The sequence below is a fragment of the Somniosus microcephalus genome, chromosome 13, assembly GCF_052327205.1.
Source record: "Somniosus microcephalus isolate GS21.2 chromosome 13, FLI_Smic_1.0, whole genome shotgun sequence".
Lineage (NCBI taxonomy): Eukaryota > Metazoa > Chordata > Chondrichthyes > Squaliformes > Somniosidae > Somniosus > Somniosus microcephalus.
Genome location: NC_140999.1, coordinates 183,298,133 through 183,322,223, shown reverse-complemented (window position 1 = coordinate 183,322,223; position 24,091 = coordinate 183,298,133). Strand labels below are relative to the sequence as shown.

Below are 24,091 nucleotides of genomic sequence, written 5' to 3'. Positions count from 1 at the left end.
GATCATGGCTGATCTGTATCTTAACTCCACCTTCTCGCTGTGGTTCTGTATTCCTTAATACCCTTGCCTAACAAAAATCTATCAATCTCAGTTTTGAATTGACCTACCCTCAAACAGCTTTTTGGGGGAGAGGGTCCCAGATTTCCATTACTCTTTGTGTGAAGAAGTGCTTCCTGACATCACCCCTGAACGGCCCAGCTCTAACTTTAAGCCCTTGTTCTGGACTTCCCCCCCCAGAGAAAATAGTTTCTCTCCATCTATCCTGTCAAATCCTTTAATCGCCTTAAGCACCTCGACTGGATCACCCCATAATCTTCCACATTCCAGCGAATACACGCCTAGTCTATGCAACCTGTCTTCGTAAATTTAACCCATTTAGCTCCACTATCATTCTGGTGAATCTGCACTGCACCCCCTCCAAGGCCAATCTATCCTTCCTGAGGTGCGGGGCCCAGAATTGTATGCAATACTCTATAAATGGGGTTTAACCAGAGTTTTCTATAACTGTAACATCACTTCCACAAAACAAACTTGTAGATGATGGTGTTTCCGTGACGTTGCTGCTTTTCTGCCTGGTGGTAGAGCTCACGGGGCTGGAACATGACCTCAAACAAAGCAGTTACCTGTTGGTTACCACCACAATACTATTGGTGTTCCCATACGGTTTTATTTTTTATGTCTGGCTTTTGACCGCTCACAAGGAAAAACAGGAGCATTTTGGTTAGGATATATATATAGCAGCCCTGAATTAATGCACCATGTCTCGGTATGCTTGACCTCATCACTTCTACCAAGATGTTTTGGGGGAGGGGAGGGTGGGGAAATGGGAGGTTGTTGCGCTTGAGAACACGCAGTGCAATTACAGACCCATACTGTTCCTCGTGTCTGTTTGTCTACATGGTCTCAAAGCTCGCCCAATGGTGAAACGCGGCAAGTTATTAGACTATCCAGACATGTTGCAATCTGTACAGGCCCCCTGCTCACTAAATACCTCTAGGGTAAATCGCTACGTATTGGAAAGCCCCCGAACCAGTTACTGCTCTCTGACTTCCCATTCAAAACCTGGAGTGCACAACGCCTGATGCCATAAACATAGGAACCACAGGAACGAGAGGAGGCCGTTTAGCCCCTCGAGCCTGTTCCGCCATTCAGTGAGATCATGGCTGATCTGACACAACTCGCCCAATTCAGGATGTAGGATAATTCAGCAAATTTGTACTTGCAGATTGCATGTCCCTATCCGTGCTTTATTTCTCTGCTTTTAATAAAGAAATAAAAGTAGAGGATGGTAAAATTACAATATAATGACGATTGTGATCGCTCAATTTATTTGTCATAATTTTGATGAGGCCCACTGAATTTGGATAAGACACCATATTTGTAAGTGCTTGCGCCTCGTGTCTAATTTTAGCATTTATATATTTTTTCTTCTCACTTCATTCCTCTCATTTTCTTGGTAAAACCAAAATGCTGGCTAAAATTCTGATCATAATTCACTGGGTCCAACTGAACTGGTCTGAATACCTGCACAGCTACAAGAGTTTCCAGTCACATGGCCTAACTTGTCCATCTATCGTAGTGGGGAGCCCTGATTACCCCTTCGTTTCCCGAATTATCCTACATCCTGAATTGGTCTAGTTGTGGCTGACCTTCATTGCTCAGGTGGGAGTATTTTTTGCCCCAGCTTTTGCCTCTCCCATCCTGACTCTTGCTGCAGCACGCTTCCATCGGAGTGGCAGTCTTCCAGTACCTCATGCCAGCGGCCATTTTTCACGCGTGAATCTAAGCATTGGGTTTTGGCAAGCAATTTGACCGTGGAGGTCATCGCAGCCGAGCTCGATCTCCTCACCTGATGCCCATAGATTTGCACTTTGAAGGAGGGGTCATTACGAGTCATCAAGAGCAGGAGCAATGCCTGTTTTTGTTCCCTCGCCCCCTACTTTAGCCACGGGATGTTGAGGCCACTTTTAGGATCCCAGCTGGGATTAAATCAATCAGCACAAACCGAGAATCAAAAGCTGGGACTTTGTGGCGTGTTAAGTTAAGTCAGTTAATGTACTGTCTTTACCAACTGAACTTTTCAGAGAGCTACCATATGTGGTCTTGATCCCAACTGGCTCTACCCTCGGAACGCTCCCAGTGGAGGAGAAATTTTCCTAATACAGGAAACTCTTTTTTTATCTGGCACCGACGGGACCGGCGTGGTGCCGGTTTATCAAAAAATCCGAATTACAGAGAGGTATAGTAAAAGGTACGAGAGCTCCTACACAACAACAAATCCAGGCTTCCCTGTTGCTTAGCAACAGGTGCAGGAACCCCGGCCACAAGATCCAGGCGTCCCTGTTGCTTAGCAACAAGTGCAGGAACCCCGGTTACACAGCCACAGATCCAGGAACGGCCACTAATATGAAGTAAAACTTACTTGAACCTACGCCTGAATTTTGCCGGTTAAGAGATTTCCGGTTATTTTAGGTGCCGGTAAATCAAGAGTTTCCTGTACACTGGTGACGGGCCAGTTAGCATGGCATGGGAACCAGATCGATCACTGCATGCCCGGTTGGTTGAACAGGCCAGTGTTTAGAGGGGGGAAGGGGACAGCAATTAATGGGTTGAAATGGGTGAGCAGAAATGTTAAATTCCTACGAATAATGTGGCATTAAAAAAAAACTTGAAGCTGTAAATCCCTGTCACAATGATGTTGAAAGGAGCAGCGGGAATGGAATCAAATTTAAAGCAAACACAGTTTAAAATTCTTTTCTGTGCGCTGTTTGCGGTCTGTTAATTAGGATGCCTTTGACCATAGGCACTGATTTCATATCTCTTCGGGGGAGCCAGAGAGACAAAGTTCACTCATGGCAGAAAGAATTCGAGGGGAATTTTTTTTAAATTTTTTTTTAAATGTCTTTGCACAGAGGGTGGTTAGAATGTGCAATTCTCCGTCCCAAACTGTCGAAGCAGAGCCCATCAGTTCTTTTAAAAGGGAATTGGATAGCTGCTTGAAGAAGAAAAAGAATAATAGCGAAGGATACAGGAAAGTGGTGTTAGACTAGGTGGCTTGTGTGGAGTAAAACACTGGTGTAGACTTGATGATGAGACGTTAAACTGAGGCCCCGTCTGCTCTCTCAGGTGGATGTAAAAGATCCCATGGCACTATTTCGCAGAAGAGCAGGGGCGTTATCCCCATGTCCTGGCCAATATTTATTTCTCAATCAACATTACAAAAACAGACCATCTGGTCATTATCACGTTGCTGTTTGTGGGAGCTTGCTGTGTGCAAATTGGCTGCTGCGTTTCCTACATTACAACAATGACTACACTTCAAAAAATACTTCATTGGCTGTAAATCAAGGCCGTGAAAGGCGCTATATAAATGCAAGTCTGAATGTTTCTGTGCTGTACTATTCTCAGATTCTAGGAGCTGTTTTCCCTAAGTTTAAAGATGAGGATAACCAAAATATTTTTGCATTGTTGAATGTACCTTTTTTTTTCCTTGTCGAGTTTTGTGCCCCCCCCCCCCCCCCCACCACCAACCTCATCCCACCTCCCCTGCTGAAGGGTAGAGTTCCGTGGATGCCAGTGGCACTCCAGAATCTCACCCTCAGGTGTAAGCTTTGACTGTATTGGGTGGGGGGGGTGCATGACAGCCGAGCCCGATCCACACATGCACTTCCATCAGAGAAAAGCTGATAGTGATTAGGACTGGGAATCCTGATGAAGTTTCACCCTTGTACGATAACAGCACCTCATCTTCCGCTTAGGCACTTTGCAGCCTTCCGGACTCGATATCGAGTTCAACAATTTCAGATCATAACCTCGGCCCCTATTACATTTTTACTTATATTTTTTTCCACCCCTTTGTTTTGGGTCCTCCTTTTCCCCCCGCCCCCTTTCCTTTTTCTTTTTCTCTCTCCCACATGGCAGCTGTCTCTCATCCTGCCAGTACACTTCACACCTAATCTGAGCCGTCTTTTGTCTCCACTGTCCTATTACCATCTCGTCTGGTTTTGAATACTTCTTAATGTCTCTTTTACTTCTTTTGTTCTATCGCAGCCCTGCCTTCGATCTATTTTATTTCCTTTCCAGTTTTGAAAAAGGGTTTCGACCCGAAACGTCGACTCTAATTTCTCTCCACGGATGTTGCCTGGCCTGCTGAGTTTTTCCAGCATTTTCTGTTGTTATTTTGAAGTTTCACCCTCCCCGGCCCCAGGGGACAGGGAGACCAATTTGAGAGTCATTACCAATGCCCTGGCTGAGTTCAGCTAACAGCATAAAATGGGAGTCAAACCTGGGACTTTTCAGGCTCAGCTCTCCATCGGAAAAACTCACTGAGCTTCCTGAGAAGGCTGACTACCTTTTTGTTTTCTGGGCCTTCCTATAATTGAAAGGATTTGATTCTTCTTATCGTGTCCACGGACAGTCTATACATAGCCCAGCCAGAACTGGACACATTTTTGCGCCTTGTTGTTGGATTCGGCAAGATCTGCAACAGTGCAGGGTTCCTCTAACGATGGGCATTGCAGGAGATGTTGCATAGTCTGCGCCTCAGTTCCACATTCACAAGTTGTCGGGCTGGTTGAATATCCCCATTTGCTTAGTGACACCTTTGAGCAACCTACACCGGTCCTAAGTCTGTTAAGGCACTTCCAGATTGCCCAGTTGCAATTAGCTCCTGGGGGAAGGCTTTCATCAGGTAAAATTTCCATCGCTGGGGGTTGTTCAAGACTGGCGAGCCGGTCTTTCCACAAGGCGATGCGGGCTTCAGATGAGGTTGATTGTAATGGAACAACACTGTTCATGAAGCTCTTCCTTGACTTTAGGCGGCTGGGTGTAGGTGTGTGACAATGCAGAGGGTGCCTCTCATCTGATGAGGTAGATACAGAGAAATTATTTCCTCTGGTGAGGGGAATCCAGAACGAGGGGACGTAATCTTAAAGTTAGAGCTAGGCCATTTTAGGAGGGAAATCAGGAAGCACTCCCCCCCCCCCCCCCCCCCCCCCCCCCCCCCCACACAAAGGATAGTAGGAATCTGGAATTCTCTGCTCCAGAAGGCTGCGGATGCTGGGAGACAGTTGGAGCTTTCAAGACTGAGAGCATGGAATATTTGATAGGAAAGGGTATCGAGATATGGAGCTAAGGCGGGTGAATGGAGTTGAGGTACAGATCAGCCATGATCTAATTGAATGGCGGAGCAGGCTCGAGGGGCTGAATGGCCTCCTCCTGTTCCAATGTTCCTAGTTCCAAATCCCAGTATAACTGATAAAATGTATGAAATAATTCCAGCTCAGATCATTAAGCCCTGGATTTTTTTTAGTGATGTAGTTTGTATGTGCAGCAGATGTTAAAACCTATTGGTCCGTGCTGTTGGCAAAGAATCTTACAATGTTTTTCTTTCCTCCACCCACCCTTCTCCCCCCCTCCAGCCTCAGAGTATGGGCAGCAGCCCTCAACTTGACCCTGGAGGGCAGACCTGCAACGTGGGCTATCATTTTCCTTACACCACGTTACGTAAACCCCTTCCAGAGAAGAGCATGGAAGACTGGGCCGCCAAGCACCTGAACATGCACACTCGGGGGATCTTCAGACGCAGGCTCTCCATCGCCAACATGCTTTCCTGGGTGGGAGGCTCCATCAAGAAGCCCATGCTGGTCACCAACGACCGGATCGTCAAGAAGGACGCCTGCGAACTCTTCAAGCTCGTGCAGATGTACATGGGGGACAGGCAAACGCGAATGGAGAGGGTTCCCATCGCCCTCGTGATAGTCACCAAGTGCTGGACCATGCAGGGTATCCGGGACGAGCTTTACATCCAGCTCTGCAGGCAGACCACGGACAATCTCTGCTACCAGAGCCTGGCTTGCGGCTGGGAACTTATGGCAGTCTGTTTAGCCTTCTTTTCTCCATCGCCCAAATTTCAGTCGTACTTGGAAGGGTATATCTATCGGCACACTGACCCTGCTCATGATGTGAAAAGTATGTGAGCTTACACTCTTTACTTCTACCATAATACATTGGTTAAAGATTTCTTTCCTTCTAATGTAGGGTTCATAAAGTGTAATAATTACTATTATGTACTTCACTGCCATGTTCTGTAGATTAAGATGAAAAAGCATAATTTTTTCATATTGCACTCGCTGTGTTTCAGGCCCATTTGCAACCCCTCTCACCACTTTTCTCGGCTACGCTCCTCGAGGCGTTGACCGTTCTGGGGGCACCGGGAGTCCGTGGCACAAGTGGCCACGATTCACACGTCACTACTGACCGAGTGTCGTCAGGTTGTTTTGACTCTTGAAGTCCTCGCAGCCCCACCCCCTCTCGTGTCCACGCATGCGTACTTGTAGCAGGAGTCACCGGATAGCATGGTCAGGCTCAGGAACCCTGGTCACTTTTCTCCCATCCATTTACTGTATAGCTGCCTCACCACCACCCCAGATACCCCAGCACAGACTAGGAGACTGAGCCAGAGCCAGGAAGTGTGGCTCAGCTGCCCTCTGGATACATGCAGAGCTGAGGGAGCGCTGCATTGTTGGCGGTGCCATCTTTCAAATCTGCTCTCTCAGGTGGACGTAAAAGATCCCATGGCACTATTTTGAAGAAGAGCAGGGGGAGTTCTCCCCGGTGTCCTGGCCAATACTTATCCCTCAACCAACATCAGTAAAACAGATTATCTGGTCTTTATCACAGTGCTGTTTGTGGGAGCTTGCTGTGTGCAATTTTAGCTGCCACGTTTCCTACATTGCAACAGTGACTACCCTTCATAGAATCAATGAAAATTTATGGCACAGAAGGAGGCCATTCGGCCCATCATGTCTGTGCCGGCCAACAAAGAGTTATCCAGCCTAATCCCACTTTCCAGCACTTGGTCCGTATCCTTGTAGGTTACAGCACTTCAAGTGCGTATCCAAGTACTTTTTAAATGCGATGAGGGTTTCTGCCTCTACCTCCCTTTCAGGCAGTGAGTTCCAGACCCCCACCACCCTCTGGGTGAAAAGAATTCTGCTCAACTCCCCTCTCCTCCTTCTACCAATTACTTTAAATCTACTTCAAAAGTACCTCATTGGCTGTGATGCGCTTTGGGACGTCCTGAGGTCGTGAAAGGGACTCGAAGGGTATGCTCAAGTCACAATCCAGGGACTTGATCACACAAATCTAGGCTGAGACTCCAGTGCAGTGCTGATCAACATAACATAAACAGATGATCTGGTCATTATCACATTGCTGTTTGTGGGAGCTTGCTGTACGCAAATTGGCTGCCGCCTTTCCCACATTACAACAGCGACTCCACTTCAAAAAGTACTTCATTGGCTGTAAAGTGCTTTGAGACGTCCGGTGGTCGTGAAAGGCGCTATATAAATGTAAGTTTTTTTTCTCAGCTGGACAAACCTTCAAAAGAGTGAGAGTGAGCACTTGTAGGTCCTGCTCCAGTTCCAGGGAGGGTGATGCAATACTAGCTTAGGAACAGGAGGAGGCCATTCAGCCCCTCAAACCTGTTCTGCCCTTCAGTTAGATCACGGTTGATCTGTATTTCAATTCCATCCACCCGCCTTGGTTCCGTAACCCTAAAACTTGTTTCCTGGTGCTGGTTACATCCCTGCTGCATGCCATTCTCCCATCAGATGCCACTTGCAACAGAGCCAAGAATCGAGCAGTAGTTCATAAAGGCCCATGGAAAAGCGAGTCTCCCGGTCCCCTAGAACATGAGATGTTTGGCCTGTCTATGGTTATAGGAACAGGAGGAGGCCATTCAGCCTCTTGAGCCTGTTCCGCCATTCAGTGAGCGCATGGCTGATCTGTGACCTAACTCCATATATCTGTCTTTGCCCCATATCCCTTAATACCTTTGGTTAACAAAAAAGCTATCGATCTCAGATTTAAAATTAACAATTGATCCAGCATCAGTTGCCGTTTGCGGAAGAGAGTTCCAAACTTCTACCACCTTTTGAGTGTGGAAGTGTTTCCTAATTTCACTCCTGAAAGGCCCGCCTCTAACTTTTCAGCTATGTCCCCTCGTCCTAGACTCCCCGACCAGCGGAAATCGTTTCTCTCTATCTACCCTATCAGTTCCCCTTAATATCTTGAAAACTTCAATCAGATCACCCCCTAACTGTCTAATTTCAAGTAATATAACCCTAGTTTGTGGAATCTCCTCGTAGTTCCTAGTGCAGCTGACTGAGGAATACTGTGCATCGTACTGTCAAACGCGCTTTTATATCATTTAGAAGTGCCTCTTGCCACCCAACAAAAATGAAATAAAATTGCAATAGTCCTGCCGCATGTTTGAGTGATCTTTCTGCACTTTTGCTGTATTTTATTTTTCTTTTTTTTTGTAAATTCCAGTAACCCAACGTATCAAGGAACTACTGGAAATGAAAAATAAGAAGTTCTCAAAATCAAGAAAGAAGAGAAAACAGAATATTGAGGAGGAGGAAGGTAAGTTTTGAGCAGGTTGACTAATGGTGCTTGAAACAATGGTGTCTGCGTTTGTGTGTCTTTCCTTCTAATGAAGGTCTGGTCGGTTCTGGTACAGACACGATGGGCAGAATGGCCTCCTGTGCTGTAAATTTCTGTGATTGTATGAAAATAGCAGTGCGCTCGTGTAGTTTTGACGATTTTTCTAGGTACCCTGTATTGAAGTTTGCGTTTTATGTGGGTTTCTGATGCTTGGTCTAATTGGGCGCTTTTAAATGGCATTAGGTACAATGTAAGCTCCCTGGGAACCTTCACTCTAAACCTAGAAGGTGCTGTTTTTTATTTCTCTTTTTACATTGTGAGTGGCCAGTACAGATAATTCCATAGCAGAACTGGCTGGGTGGAGTTACTGAGCCTGTCTGTTGCAAGAGAGCTGAATCAAAACATAGACTGAAGCATCCTGTGTCGATGACTTTCTACTGCTGTCTTCGGAGTTTGATTGGGAAGGGGACCGAGAATGAGCTGCGTGCTGTCTCTCTTGTAGGGCTCCCAGATTGTGGAGCTGAAATGGGCAGCCATGACCTCCTGAGTGCTGTTCTGCCCTTTCAGTGGCACCCGTGCGCCACCATTCCACACCTGCTGTTCCTTTTGAGACCCACAAACAGGGTAGGTCCTTTGTATTACAGTGTGGGTGTATCGTCACTGAGAGCATGCCATCAATATAAAAACACCAGGACCTGGTGTGTGGTGCTGAGCACCTGAAAAGGTGGAGTTAAAAATAAAACTTTGAGGGACAGGCAATACCCACGAGATTTTCCATAGCGCTGAAATGATGCATCTGCTTGACTGACTGTTTGTTTGTTTCTTTGCTTTCCTTCAGATCTTCTTATCAGCACATATGCAAAATACTGCTACCGCAAGCTTCAGAAGGTTGCTGTGACTGGAGGAAAGAAGGTACCGAGTGTGTGTGCGCGCACTCTGCAGCTGAACACTTGATTTATTTATTCTCAACACCCATCGCCCTCTATACCTGCCTGATATTCGGTTCTACTGACTTAAATTGGACGCAATATCGGGCGTGTGGTATAATGGACTGCAAAAGTGGTTCTGCCTGTTTTGCGTCCCCTCAGTGTCCAATTCTCCTCCCCGCCCCCCCCCCCCCCCCCCGCAATTATCTGGTCATTTATCTCATTGCTGTTTTGTGGAAGCTTGCTGTGTGCAAATTGGTTGCCGTGTTTCCTACATTACAGCAGTGACTACATTTTTCAAAAGTATTCCATTGGCTGTGAAGCGCTTTGGGGTGTCCTGCGATCATGAAAGGCGCTATATAAATGCAAGTTCTTTCTTTCCAATTTAGAGAGCTTTTAATTCTGTCTCTCTGCATCCTTTGTTCTGCCCTGCATCTCCCCTCCTGTATGTTGTGTAATACCACCCCCCCAGCCTGAAGTTGAGATGGTGTCTCTGTCCCCAGTGCTGGTGACTGAAAATACCACAGGGCCTTTCTACCATGTGTGGAGAATCCATATCTTACCTCTGCAATGCCCATCTTTGCTTCACCATAGTGTTAAATTTACGGTGACGAGATTCTCGGGCACAAATCTAAAATAATAAGAATTGAAGGGGGGTTGGGGGGGTTAGGAAAAAATTAGCTACACAAAGGTGACGTAAAGGTGGAAATCTGTCACAAGCTATTGTTGAAGCAGAAGGCGTAAGTGCTGTTAAAAGGGAATTGGATAGTTGGTGGGAAAAAAGGAATGTGAAAAGGGTATGAGGAAGGAATGGGAGTAGAATACGTGGCTTGTGCAGAAAAAATAAAACACCAGCTCAGACGTCATGAGCCAAGGCGGCCTGTTTCTGTGCTGCAGCATTGTGTGATTCTAAATATGAAACGTTATGTGCAAACCTTGCCTCCACAGCACGGTGCTGTTATTTTTTTTAAGCAGGCAGACAGCAATTAGCAGCTCACATTTTTTTGCTGTAAAATCCTTTGATCCAAGGGCAGCATGCTGCTTTGTCCCACAGAACGAGCTTGGAGTCGTGACTTTCTTTTGGCAGTAGGTTTGAGATCTTGACCGTAACATCAAAGAGGGGGCAGGCACAGAAGAGAAGGAGCAATCACTGGAGTTGCTTAGAATTACAGAGCGGTACTTCTTGCAATTTAGTACACTGTATTCGCTGCTCACGATGCGATCTCCTCTACATTGGGGAGACCAAACGCAGATTGGGTGACCGCTTTGCGGAATGCCTCCGTTCAGTCCGTAAGGGTGACCCCGAGCTTCCGGTCGCCTGTCACTTTAATTCTCCGCACCACTCCCACTCTGACCTCTCCGTCCTCCCTATTACACTGTTCCAACGAAGCTCAATGTAAGCTCGAGGAACAGCACCTCATCTTTCGATGAGGCACTTTGCAGCCTTCTGGACTCAACATAGAGTTCAACAATTTCAGATCATAACCTCGGCCCCCATTTTTCACATGGCAGCTGTTGGTGATTCTGCCATCCCCATTTGCAGCATTTAATCTCTCCTGCCTTCCACCCTATCACAGACCGTCCCTTTTGTTCTTTCCTCCCCTCCCCCCTTTCCCTGCCCTCTGCACCTGGTTAAAACCTGTTACATCTCTAACTTTTTCCAGATCTGACGAAAGGTCATCGACCTGAAACGTTAACACTGTTTCTCTCCCCACAGATGCTGCCTGACCTGCTGAGTGTTTCCAGCATTTTCAGTTTATATTACAGAAACAGGCTATTCGGCCCAACTGATCTGTGCCGGTGTTTATGCTTTACACTAATTTTCTCCCACCTCTATTTCATCTAACCCTGTCAACATATCTTTCTATCCCTTTCTCCCTCATGCTTCCCCTTAAAGGCATCTCCCGCCTCAACTGCTCTGTGGTGGCAGGTTCCACATTCTCACCACTCTCTGGGTAAAGAAGTGTCGTCCTGCAACACTGGACATGCTTCCGGCAGGACAGATTGAGTGGTAGTGGCAAAAAAAAAAGAAAAGAAAGACTTGCATTTCTATAGCGCCTTTCATGACCACCGGGCGTCCCAAAGCGCTTTACAGCTAAATTTTTTTGAAGTCTAGTCACTGTTGTAATGCAGGAAACACAAGCTCCCACAAACAGCAATGCGATAATGACCAGATAATCTGTTTTTGTGATGTTGATTGAAGGATAAATATTGGCCAGGACACCAGGGATAACTCCCCTGCTCTTCTTCAAAGTAGTGCCATGGGATCTTTTACGTCCTCCTGTGAGAGCAGATGAGGCCTCGGTTTAACGTTCAATCTGAAAGATGGCACCTGTGACAGTGCAGCGCTCCCTCAGCACTGCACTGGAGTGTCGGCCTAGATTTTTGTGCTCCAGCCTCTGGAGTGGGACTTGAACCCACAACCTTCTGACTCAGGCGAGGGTGCTGCCCACTGAACCACAGCTGACACAAGAGGACTGGAGCAAGTCAGCTGGTATTGTCATTAGCTGAGGAATAGGAGCATGGCATGGTGTGAAGGGGGGAGAGAAACCAAAACAGAAAAGCAGAGAAAGAAAAATATGCCGTTGATTTGTGGAGTTAAATCCTAGCTGGACTGAATTGAGTTTTTCTTCATCGATAGGGACTTAGAAAACCAACCATTGAGGAAATCCATCACGCAAAAAATGCCATCCTGACACCTTCCATGTTTGGAAGCTCGTTGGAGGAGATAATGGAAAGACAACGGGAGCGCTACCCAGAGAGGAAGCTGCCTTGGGTTCAAACCCATCTGTCCAATAAAGTATTGGGACTGGGTGGTGCGCAGGTTGAAGGCATCTTCAGGTAAGGTCTTGGTTTGTGCACCTCAATCCCATGGGTGGGGCAGGGCGCATTACCTCTGCAGATCCTCTCAAGCTCTTCAAAGTTGAGGGGTTCGAGTCGGTGGGGAACCCACTGATTTGCTCAGAAGTCTTTGCAGAATTTCAGGCACTCTGCCGGGGAAAAATTGCACTCCCTTGAAAAACCATAAAGCCTTACCCACTTGCGCTCTGCTGCATCTTGGCCTCTCGAACACCGCCGCGGGATGCAGCTGATGAAACATTGTTCTTTTGCCAGAGCAGATGTTCAAGTGGGATCAGAAAGCCTAGAAATTCCTGAACAAAAAGCAACAATTTGCAAATCTAAGGAACGCCCATTTCATTCAGTCATTAGTTTAAAAAATAACAGAGCAGAAACCTCCTTTACACAATGGAATAGAATTCTAAACTGCCCTGCTATCTGAGAGTGAAGTCTGATGGGGAGACTGGATTTTAAATGCTGAGCATTTAAGGAAGTTATCCTTGGCCCCAGAGCATGTATTCCTTTGTTTATCTGAGTTGGTTTTCGTAACTCCAAGTGCATTGAAAGCGATTACAGTTTTACCATAGAATCATAGACATTTACAGCACAGAAGGAGGCCATTCGGCCCATCGTGTCTGTGCCGGCCGAAAAAGAGCTATTCAGCCTAATTCCACTTTCCAGCTCTTGGTCCGTAGCCTTGGAGGTTACGACACTTCAAGTGCATATCCAAGTACTTTTTAAATGTGATGAGCAGTGTGAATGAGAAGTGATCTCATTGAAACATGCAAGATTCTGAGGGGGATTGACAGGGTAGATGCTGAGAGGCTGTTTCCCCCTGGCTGGAGTGTCTAGAACTAAGGGGCATAGTCTCAGGACAAGGGGTCGGCCATTTAGGACTGAGATGAGGAGGAATTTCTTCACTCAGAGGGTGGTAAATCTTTGGAATTCTCTGCCCCAGAGGGCTGTGGATGTGAGTCTTTGCATGTAGTCAAGGCTGAGATCGATAGATTTTTGGACTCTAGGGGGATTGGACGGGAAAGTGGAGTTGAGGTCGATGATCAGCCATGAATGGCGGAGCAGCCTCAAGGGGCCGTATGGCCTACTCCTGCTCCTATTTCTTATGTTCTGCCTCTACCACCCTTTCACACAGTCAGTTCCGGACCCCCACCGCCCTCTGGGTGTGAAACGTTCTCCTAAACTCCCCTCTAATCCTTCTACCAAATACTTTAAATCGATGCCCCCTAGTTATTGACCTCTCTGCCAAGGGAAATAGGTCCTTCCTATCCACTCTATCTAGGCCCCTCCCATAATTTTATACATCTCAATTAAGTCTCCCCTCAGCCTCCTCTGCTCTAAAGAAAACAACTCCAGCCTATCCAATCTTTCCTTAGAGCTAAAATTCCCCAGTCCGGGCAACATCCTGGTAAATCTCCTCTGTACCCTCTCTAGTGCGATCACATCGTTCCTGTGATGTGGTGACCAGAACTGTACACGTTGCAGCTGTAGCCTAACTGTTTTATACAGTTCAAGCATAACCTCCCTGCTTATGCTTTGATCGGGTACGTACAGATGACTTGCTTTCTCCTGTCCCCATCTCTCCCGAAGGCGCGGACTCTTCACTTTGGGCGTGGTTCCAGCAGCGCTGGTTCCTTGCTGGCACTTCGCCTTCGTGGCTGTTGTTCACACGGGGTGAGCTGAGGCACCAGGTTTATTCGGTTTTGGTGGGTGTGGGGTGTTCACCGCAGACCCCGCTCCTTTCCTCAGCTGGCGTCGGAACCACCCACCTTTCCAGCGGGGATTGCTGAAGTGCGGGCTATCTCCTGCCTTCAGGAGCATTTCCCCGTTTGGCCGTCCGCTTGGACGTGTTGGGTGGTCAGCCTCTAATTACATGAACCGTCCTCACAAAGGAAGAGGGTTCTTGCTGATTCTAAGGCCGATTGTCGTCTCTTCCCCCACCCCACCCCACCCCTACCACCGCCCCAGCAGAGAGCAGGGAGAAAACACTGGCACTTGAAGGGGAATGAATCTCGGGGATATGAGGAAAGAGCGGGGAAATTGAGCAAGAGCTGGCACAGACTTGATGGGCCGAATGGCCTCCTCCTGTGCTGCACTGTTCTACGATTCTAACTTTCTGGTCCGTATGTTTCAGCTATTCGCCGAATAAACCATACTGAACTTTCAGGGGCAGTAATTTGTTTTTATTTTCCTGTAACCCGTGCCTCCAAAAGCATTGCCCGCACAAACCAGCTGTTGGACATGTACATGAGGCGCCTTCGATTACATTAACAGTCTTTACAAAGGGGGAACGGGAAACAATTGGTCCTTTGACGTCTTTCCTCTGCTTTCTCCTGCCCCACCCCATCTAATGAGAATAGATCGTATGAGGGAATCGACTGCGCACCCAGTTTCTGCCACTTGTAGCTTCGGTATGTTAGTGTTTCGTTACAACATGTTGGTGTTTCCTTACAGTCTCACTTGTTTTTGCCGGTGAACGCGCTTGGCCTGCACTCACTACTTCCTTTTGTCGGCTCTGATGAAGATTCCATCTGGGATGTCTAGTTTTAGCTGTCAGTGACCTGGGATAGGAAGCTCGTCGATGAAAGTCACCAAAACATTCAGTGTAGAAAGGGTTAAGTACCGGGATGAGAATGGTGTTGCAATCCTTGGTAAACCATGAGATGCGCTTCTAACGAACGTTTGCAAAGCTATCGGCAGCTTCCTATTTGCTCAGATGCACCTTTGACTCGCTTAATTTGTGCTGTAAGCACCAGTTACACCACACTACAATTATAAATGATGTAACTGTCTCCTGCAAAATCATCTGAATTCACAGCCTCCTCCACACCCACATCACCACAAGCCAACTCCACCCAATCCCCACTATAACCCACTCCACCTCACCAACCCAACTCCACCCAATCCCCACTATAACCCACTCCGCCCCATCCTCACCAACACAACTCCACCCAATCCCCACTATAACCCACTCCGCCCCATCCTCACCAACACAACTCCACCCAATCCCCACTATAACCCACTCCGCCCCATCCTCACCAACACAACTCCACCCAATCCCCACTATAACCCACTCCACACCCACCCTCACCAACCCAACTCCACACCCACCCTCACCAACCCAACTCCACACCCACCCTCACCAACCCAGCTCCGCCTCATCCTCACCAACCCAACTCCACCCAATCCCCACTATAACCCTCTCTACCCCACCCTCACCAACTCAACTCCGCCCCATCCCCACTATAACCCACTCCACACCCACCCTCACCAACCCAACTCCGCCCCATCCCCACTATAACCCACTCCACACCCACCCTCACCAACCCAGTCCACACCCACCCTCACCAACTCAACTCCGCCCAATTCCCACTATAACCCACTCCACACCCACCCTCACCAACTCAACTCCGCCCAATTCCCACTATAACCCACTCCACACCCACCCTCACCAACTCAACTCCGCCCAATTCCCACTATAACCCACTCCACACCCACCCTCACCAACTCAACTCCGCCCCATCCCCACTATAACCCACTCCACACCCACCCTCACCAACCCAACTCCGCCCCATCCCCACTATAACCCACTCCACACCCACCCTCACCAACCCAGTCCACAACCACCCTCACCAACTCAACTCCGCCCAATTCCCACTATAACCCACTCCACACCCACCCTCACCAACTCAACTCCGCCCAATTCCCACTATAACCCACTCCACACCCACCCTCACCAACTCAACTCCGCCCCATCCCCACTATAACCCACTCCACACCCACCCTCACCAACCCAACTCTGCCCCATCCCCACTATAACCCACTCCACACCCACCCTCACCAACCCAACTCCGCCCCACGTGTAAACATGTGGAGTGTGAGGAATGCTCCTTAGCGACGTCATCTAAAAACACAGCGTCAGTTCCCACATGTACGCTGATGACACCCAGCTCTACCTCAATACCACTTCTCTCGACCCCTCCACGGTCTCTAAATTGTCAGACTGCTTGTCCGACATCCAGTTCTGGATGAGCAGAAATGTTCTCCAATTAAATATTGGGAAGACTGAAGCCATTGTTTTCGGTCCCCGCCACAAACTCCGTTCCCTAGCCACTGACTCCATCCCTCTCCCTAACATCTGTCTGAGGCTGAACCACACTGTTCACAACCTTGGTGTCATATTTGACCCTGAAATGAGTTTCTGACCACATATCCCCAGCATAACTAACGCCTATTTCCACCTCCGTAACCTCGCCCGTCTCCGCCCTTGCCTCAGCTCATCCGCTGCTGAAACCCTCATCCATGCCTTTGTTACCTCTAGACTTGACTATTCCAATGAACTCCTGGCTGGCCTCCCACATTCTACCCTACATAAACCTGAGGCCATCCAAAACTCGGCTGCCCATGTCCTAACTCGCACCAAGTCCCGTTCACCCATAACCGCTGCTGCCGAAGAAGCCTTGGTGAGTTGTTGCAGTGCATCTTGTAGATGGTTAAGCAACGCCTTGATTTCAAAATTCTCAACCTCGTTTCAAATCCTTCCATGGCCTTGCCCCTCCCTATCTCTGTAATCACCTTCAGCCCCACAACCCCCCCCCCCCCCCCCCCCACCCCCGAGATATCTGCGCTCCTGTAATTCTGCCCTCTTGAGCATCCCTGATTATAATCGCTCAACCATTGGCGGCCGTGCCTTCTGTTGCCTGGGCCCGAAGCTCTGGAATTCCCTCCCTAAACCCCTCTACCTCTCTTTCCTCCTTTAAGACACTCCTTAAAACCTACCTCTTTGTCCAAGCTTTTGGTCACCTGCCCATATTTCTCCTTATGTGGCTCGGTGTCAAATTTTTTGTCTTATAATACTCCTGTGAAGCGCCTTGGGACGTTTTACTATGTTAAAGGCGCTATATAAATACAAGTTGTTGTTGTTGTGCGTAAGGAGTCTTGCTCCAATCGTACAGGGCTTTGGTGAGACCACACCTGGAGTACGGTGCACAGTTTTGGTCTCTTTATCTCAGAAGGGACATGCATGCCTTAGAGGCGGTGCAACGAAGGTTCACTAGATTGATTCCTGGGATGAGAGGGTTGTCCTATGAGGAGAGTTTGAGTAGAATGGGCCGATACTCTCCGGCATTTAGAAGAATGAGAGGCGATCTCATTGAAACATACACGATTCTGAGGGGGATTGACAGGGTAGATGCCGAGAGGCTGTTTCCCCCTGGCTGGAGAGTCTAGAACTAGGGGGCATAGTCTCAGGATAAGGGGTTGACCATTTATGACTGAGATGAGGAGGAATTTCTTCACTGAGGGTTGTGAATCTTTGGAATTCTCTACCCCAAAGGGCTGTGGATGCTGAATCATTGAGCACATTCAAGGCTGAGATAGATAGATTTTTGGACTCCTGGGGAATCGAGGAATATGGGGATTGGGTGGGAAAGTGGAGTTAAGGTCGAAGATCAGCAATTATTTTTTTTATTCGTTCCTGGGATGTGGGCATCACTGGCATTTATTGCTCATCTCTAATTGTCCTCGAGAAGGTGGTGGTGAGCCGCCGCCTTGAACCGCTGCAGTCCGTGTGGTGAAGGTGCTCCCACGGTGCTGTTAGGAAGGGAGTTCCAGGATTTTGACCCAGCGGCGATGAAGGAACGACAATATATTTCCAAGTCAGAATGGTGTGTGGCTTGGAGGGGAACTTGCAGGTGGTGATGTTCCCATGCGCCTGCTGCCCATGTCCTTCTAGGTGGTAGAGGTTGCGGGTTTGGGAGGTGCTGCCGAAGAAGACTTGGTGAGTTGCTGCAGTGCATCTTGTAGATGGTACACACTGCAGCCACGGTGCGCCGGTGGTGGATGGGGTGCCAATCAAGCGGGCTGCTTTGTCTTGGATGGTGTCGAGCTTCTTGAGTGTTGTTGGAGCTGCACTCATCCAGGCAAGTGGAGAGTATTCCATCACACTCCTGACTTGTGCCTTGTCGATGGTGGAAAGGCTTTGGGGAGTCAGGAGGTGAGACACTCGCCGCAGAATACCCAGCCTCTGACCTGCTCTTGTAGCCACAGCATTTATATGGCTGGTCCAGTTAAGTTTCTGGTCAATGGTGCCCCCCCAGGATGTTGATGGTCGGGGGGTCCGGCGATAGAATGTCAAGGGGCGGTGATTAGACTCTCGCTTGCTGGAGATAGTCATTGCCTGGCACTTCTGTGGCACGAATGTTACCACTCATCAGCCCAAGCCTGAATGCCATCCAGGTCTTGCTGCATTCGGGCATGGACTGCTTCATTATCTGAGGAGTTGCGAATGGAACTGAACAATGTGCAAACATCAGAAAGCATCCCCACTTCTGACCTTATGGTGGAGGGCAGGTCATTGATGAAGCAGCTGACGATGGTTGGGCCTAGGGCACTGCCCTGAGGAACTCCTGCAGCGATGTCCTGGGGCTGTGATGATTGAGCTCCAACCATCTTCCTTTGTGCTAGGTATTACTCCAACCAGTGGAGAGTTTTCCCCCCGATTCCCATTGACTTCAATTTTACTGGAGCTCCCTGATGCTACACTCAGTCAAATGCTGCCTTGATGTCAAGGGCAGTCACTCTCACCTCACCTCTGGAATTTAGCTACTGAATGGCGGAGCAGGCTCGAGAGGGCCGTATGGCCTACTCCTGCTCCTAATTCTTATGTTAACTGTTTTTCTTTTAATTCTGTTTGCTGAGAGCCTGGCTGTTTAATCTCATACTGTGCGTAGCACTGCAGGGTATTAAGCTTCTGAACCTAAGCTAACTGAAGCGCTGTGTCTTTCTGCTTTCAGAGTGCCTGGGGATATCGATGAGGTAAATGCACTCAAACTACAGGTTGACCAGTGGAGGATCCCAGAAAACCTTGCTGACCCCCATATACCAGGTAATGGCCTTAATCACGTCATAATCTGCGACAGGCTCGAGGGCTGAATGACCTCCTCCTGATCCTATAATTTATAGTTCTTCTCCTAGTTGAACAAATCCTTTGAAAGCGCCCCATTTAGTCTATGAGAGTCTTTCTTAAGGGAGCCAGAAGGATTGGGTGCCTGTAATTTCATGAGCAGTAGTTATATTTTCCAATAATAGATGTTCTCAGTACACTTCATAATTATCGACTGCTGAATATTTACATGGTTCACGTGGGACCTCTTGTGGTAGAGAAGGGTACTGGTTCGTCTTATTTTTATGCAAGGGTACAGTGGCATATTGGAGAAAGAAATGTCGGATTAACGTTTCAGGTCAATGACCTTCTGTCAAATCCGATTAAACGTCATCAACCTAAAATGTGACCCTATGCGTCTCTCTCCACAGATGCTGCCTGACCTGCTGAGTGTTTCCAGCATTTTCTGTTTTTTTTAATTTCAGACTTACAGCACCTGCAGTATTTTCCTTTTTACAGTAGTATAGCGCTAATGTTTCTGGAGTAGCTACCTGAAAGTGGAGTACAATTCCTACCATGGCAAGTTGTGAAACTGAATTCAGCTAAATCTGTGACAATGAAAGTTTCCAGTTTGTTGTTAAAAAACCCATTCAGTTCACTAATGTCCTTCAGGGAAGGGAACCTGTCATCCTTGCCTAGTTCATCCTTGCCCAGTTTGTCCGTGCCCGAATCGTCCTTGCCTAGTCCGTCCTACCCGTGACTCTAGTCCCACGCTGGGACATTGGCTCTTAATGTCCTCTACTCATGAACAAGGGCAGCTAGGGGATGGACAATAAACATGGCGATGCCAGGGTCAATAAACACTTTGCCAAGACTGTGAAGTCATCCCATGAGGATTCGCAGGTGTGGGCTTGCATCCTGTATTGTGCAGCACATTAAAACACGAGTGGCCCCCTTCTGATTAGAATGTCATTGCTGGCACAGGCCAATGAACCATAACGTAAATAAGATGAAAAAGAGCCGTGCAGGAGGTAGCGTGTGACCCGTCGACGAAATTTAATGTTGCTAGTTAACATTAAAGGATGGCGTTCGTTCACGAAAGATTCCATCATAAACCCTCCCACCCTCCCCGATCTTGTGTCTGAGGTGAGTGGCCCCTGTTTCTCATTGTGCTTGCTTTTGTTCCTCTGCAGCCTCCCTGCTGAAGCTGTGGTACCGAGAGCTGGAGGAGCCTCTGATCCCACAGAAGTTCTATCCACAATGTGTGAACAACTACGAGAACCCCGAGGCTGCTGTTGCTGTTGTCGCTTCTTTGCCTGAAATAAACCGCCTTGTCCTCGGTTACCTCATCCACTTTTTGCAGGTAGGTATAAATTCTGGTCGCCATTTTATCAAAAGGAAGGATATAGAGGCACTGGAGAGGGAGCACAAAAGATTTACAAGGATGCTACCAGGAATGCGAGGTTATACCTATCAGGAAAGGATGAACAGGCTGGGGTCTTTTCTCTTTGAAAGAAGGCTGAGGGGTGACCTAATAGAGGTCTTTAAAATTCTGAAAGGTTTTGATAGAGTGGATACAGAGAGAGTGTTTCCACTTGTGCAAAACTAGAGGCCATCAATATTAGATAGTCACCAAGAAATCCAATATGGAATTCAGAAGAAACTTCTTTACCCAGAGAGTGGTGAGAATGTGGAACTCGCTACCACAGGGAGTGGTTGAAGCGAGTAGTATGGATGCATTTAAGGAGAGGTTGGACAAACATGATGGAGAAGGGAATTATGAGGAAAAACGGGAGGAGGCTCGGGTGGAGTATTAATGCCGGCATGGACCGGTTGGGCCGAATGGCCTGTTTCTGTGCTGCATATCCTATGTAAAGCAGGCCTGGCTTCTGGGCATATACCAGTGTTGTAGATACATGATCAGCAACGGTGGTGGGGTGGGGTGAGCGTGGAGAGAGGCACAATTTTGGGAAACACTCTGAATAGTCCACTGTCTTTCAGACTGGAGAGGGAACTGTTGGGGAAGTAGGAGTCTGGTTAAAAGGGACATTTTCAGATTGGTGGACAGTGACCGTGGTGGAAGCAGATTCAATAGTAACTTTAAAAAGGGAATTGGATAAATACTTTGCAGGGCAGTGGGGAAAGAGCAGAGGGGAGTGGGACTAATTGGATAGCTCTACCAAAAAGCCGGCACAGGCACGATGGGCCGAATGGCCTCCTTCTGTGCTGTATCACTCTGATTCTACAAATTTGCAAATGATACTAAGATAGGAGGTGATGGTGAACCGTGAAGAGGAAAGAAAAAAATTGCATACAAAAGAATAGATAAATCGAGTGATTAGGTGGAACAATGACAGCTTTAAAGAGGATATAGTTCAGGTACAGTTGAGGTACATTCCCACTAGGGGGAAAGGCAGGGCAACTAAAGTCAGGGCTCCCTGGATGACGAAAGAGATGGAGAATATGATGAAGCAGAAAAAGAGTGCGTATGACAGATGTCAGGTTGCAAGTACATCTGAGAATCAGGCTAAATATAGAAAGGTCAGAGGAGAAGTGAATAAGAAAATAAGAGGGGCAAAGAGAGGGTATGCGAATCGAATGGCAGCCAACATAAAAGGTAATCCAAATCTCTTCTATAGGCATATAAATAGTAAAAGGGTAGTAAGAGGAGGGGTGGGGCCGATTAGGGACCAAAAGGAGACCTATGCATGGAGGCTGAGGTACTACACGAGTACTTTGTATCTGTCTTCACCAAGGAAGAGGATGTTGCCATAGACATAGTAAAGGAGATGGTAGTGGAGATACTTGATGGTATAAAAATTGATAGCCAAGAGCTATTAGAAAGGCTGGCTGTACTTAAAGTAGATAAATCACCAGGAGCGGATGGGATGCATCCTAGGATGATGAGGGAATTGAGGGTGGAAATCACGGAGGTACTGGCCATAATTTTCCAATCCTCCATAGATATGGGGGTGGTGCCAGAGGACTGGAGAATTGCAAATGTTACGCCATTGTTGAAAAAGGGTGTAAAGATAAACACAACAACTACGGGCCAGTCAGTTTGACCTCGGTAGTGGGGAAGCTTTTACAAACAGTAATCAGAGACAAAATTAACAGTCACTTGGACAAGTGTGGATTAATTAAGGAAAGCCAGCACAGATTTGTTAAAGGCAAATCGTGTTTAACTAACTTGATTGAGTTCTTTGATGAGGTAACAGAGAGGGTTGATGAGGGCAATGCGGTTGACGTGGTGTACATGGATTTCCAAAAGGCGTTCGACAAAGTGCCACATAATAGGCTTGCCAGCAAAGTTGAAGCCCATGGAATAAAAAGGACAGTGGCAGCATGGATACGGAATTGGCTAAGTGTTTTACGGACTGGAGGAAGGTATACAGTGGTGTTCCCCAGAGGTCGGTTCTAGGACCACTGCTTTTCTTGATGCATATTAATGACTTGGGCATGGGTGTACAGGGCACAATTTCAAAATTTGCAGATGAGACAAAACTTGGAAGTTTCGTGTACAGTGAGGAGGAGAGTGATCGACTTCAAGAAGACATAGACAGGCTGGTGAAATGGGCAAACATGTGGCAGATGAAATTTAATGTAGAATAGTGTGAAGTGATACATTTTGGTAGAAAGAATGAGGAGAGGAAAGATAAACTAAATGGTACAATCCTGAAGTGGGTGTACGAACAGAGGGACCTGGGGGTATGTGTGCACAAATTGTTGAAGGTGGCAGGGCAGGTTGAGAAAGCAGTTAAAAAGGCTTACTGGATCCTGGGTTTCATAAATAGAGGTATAGAGTACTAAAGTGTGGTAATTACGATGAACCTGTATAAAACACTGGTTTGGCCCCAACTGGAGTACCCTGTCCAATTCTGGGCACCACACTTTAGGAAGGATGTAAAGGCCTTGTAAATCTTTTCTGCACCCTTTATGAGAATGATTCCAGGAATGGGGGACTTCAGTTACGTGGATAGACTGGAGAAGCTGGGGTTGCTCTCCTTGGAGCAGAGAAGGTTGAGAGGAGATTTGATCGAGGTGTTCAAAATCATGAGGGGTCTCGACAGAGTAGATAGAGGGAAACTGTTCCCATTGGCAGAAGGGTCGAGAACCAGAGGACACAGATTTAAGGTGATTGACAAAAGAACCAAAGGCAATGTAAGAAAAAACCTTTTTACGCAGCGAGTGGTTAGGATCTGGAATGCACTGCCTGAAAGGGTGGTGGTGGCAGATTCAATCAGGGCTTTCAAAAGGGAGTTGGATAAGTATCTGAAGGAAAAAAATTTGCAGGGCTACGGGGAAAGGGCGGGGGGTGGGGGGGGCGGGACTAGCTAAGTGCTCTTGCAGAGAGCTGGCACGGGCTCGACGGGCCAAATGGCCTTTTTTCGTGCTGTAACCATTCTATGATTCTATACGATTTACTGTAATGAAGTGTGAAGTAGTCCACTTCGGATGCAAGAATGACAAATAGGAATAGTAGCCTAAATGGAGAGGTAATGAGTGGGTGGGACTGTGTAGATCAATAAAGGGATTTGAGTCCAAGTACAGTAAATAACTCATTAGCAGCTAGTGTACAGATGCAAATCACGATCAAAATGGTTTCATCACGGGCTATAAAAGCAAGGCGTGCTGCTCAGACCTGCCTTGGGGCACTGTGTTCAGTATTGGGTGCCTCACTGTAAGGATATATGGGTTTGGAGAAAGTCCAGTGACTATTCTGCAGGATGATGCTTTGGATGAAGGGCCGGAGCTATAATTGGAGACTGGGTAAACTTGGGGTTGTGTCCCACAAAGCTGAGCAGGTTAAGGTGTGATCCGATTAAGGTGCAAGAATTGGCAGGATAATTAGGGAACGACACTTGCCTGTGGTAGGGCAATCCAGAACAAGGGGAATGAGCTTAAGAGTTTCAACTAAACTGGTTTAAAAACTCGGGAAAAACATCTTTACACACTTCACCAGAAGGCTGTAGATTTGAGT

The 24,091-nt window shown here is 47.5% G+C and overlaps 1 protein-coding gene across 1 annotated transcript in view; it reads left to right on the top strand.

Annotated features, from left to right (window-relative positions):
- Nucleotides 1-24,091, top strand: part of arhgap46b (Rho GTPase activating protein 46b) — a 173,274-nt gene that overhangs the window by 141,437 nt on the left and 7,746 nt on the right. Inside the window, exons 4-9 of the mRNA XM_086005772.1 lie at nt 5,421-5,970; nt 8,335-8,427; nt 9,287-9,360; nt 12,016-12,215; nt 19,022-19,113; nt 20,304-20,473. Of these exons, the coding sequence (XP_085861898.1) occupies nt 5,421-5,970; nt 8,335-8,427; nt 9,287-9,360; nt 12,016-12,215; nt 19,022-19,113; nt 20,304-20,473 (1,179 nt within the window). The remainder of the gene's footprint in view (nt 1-5,420; nt 5,971-8,334; nt 8,428-9,286; nt 9,361-12,015; nt 12,216-19,021; nt 19,114-20,303; nt 20,474-24,091) is intronic.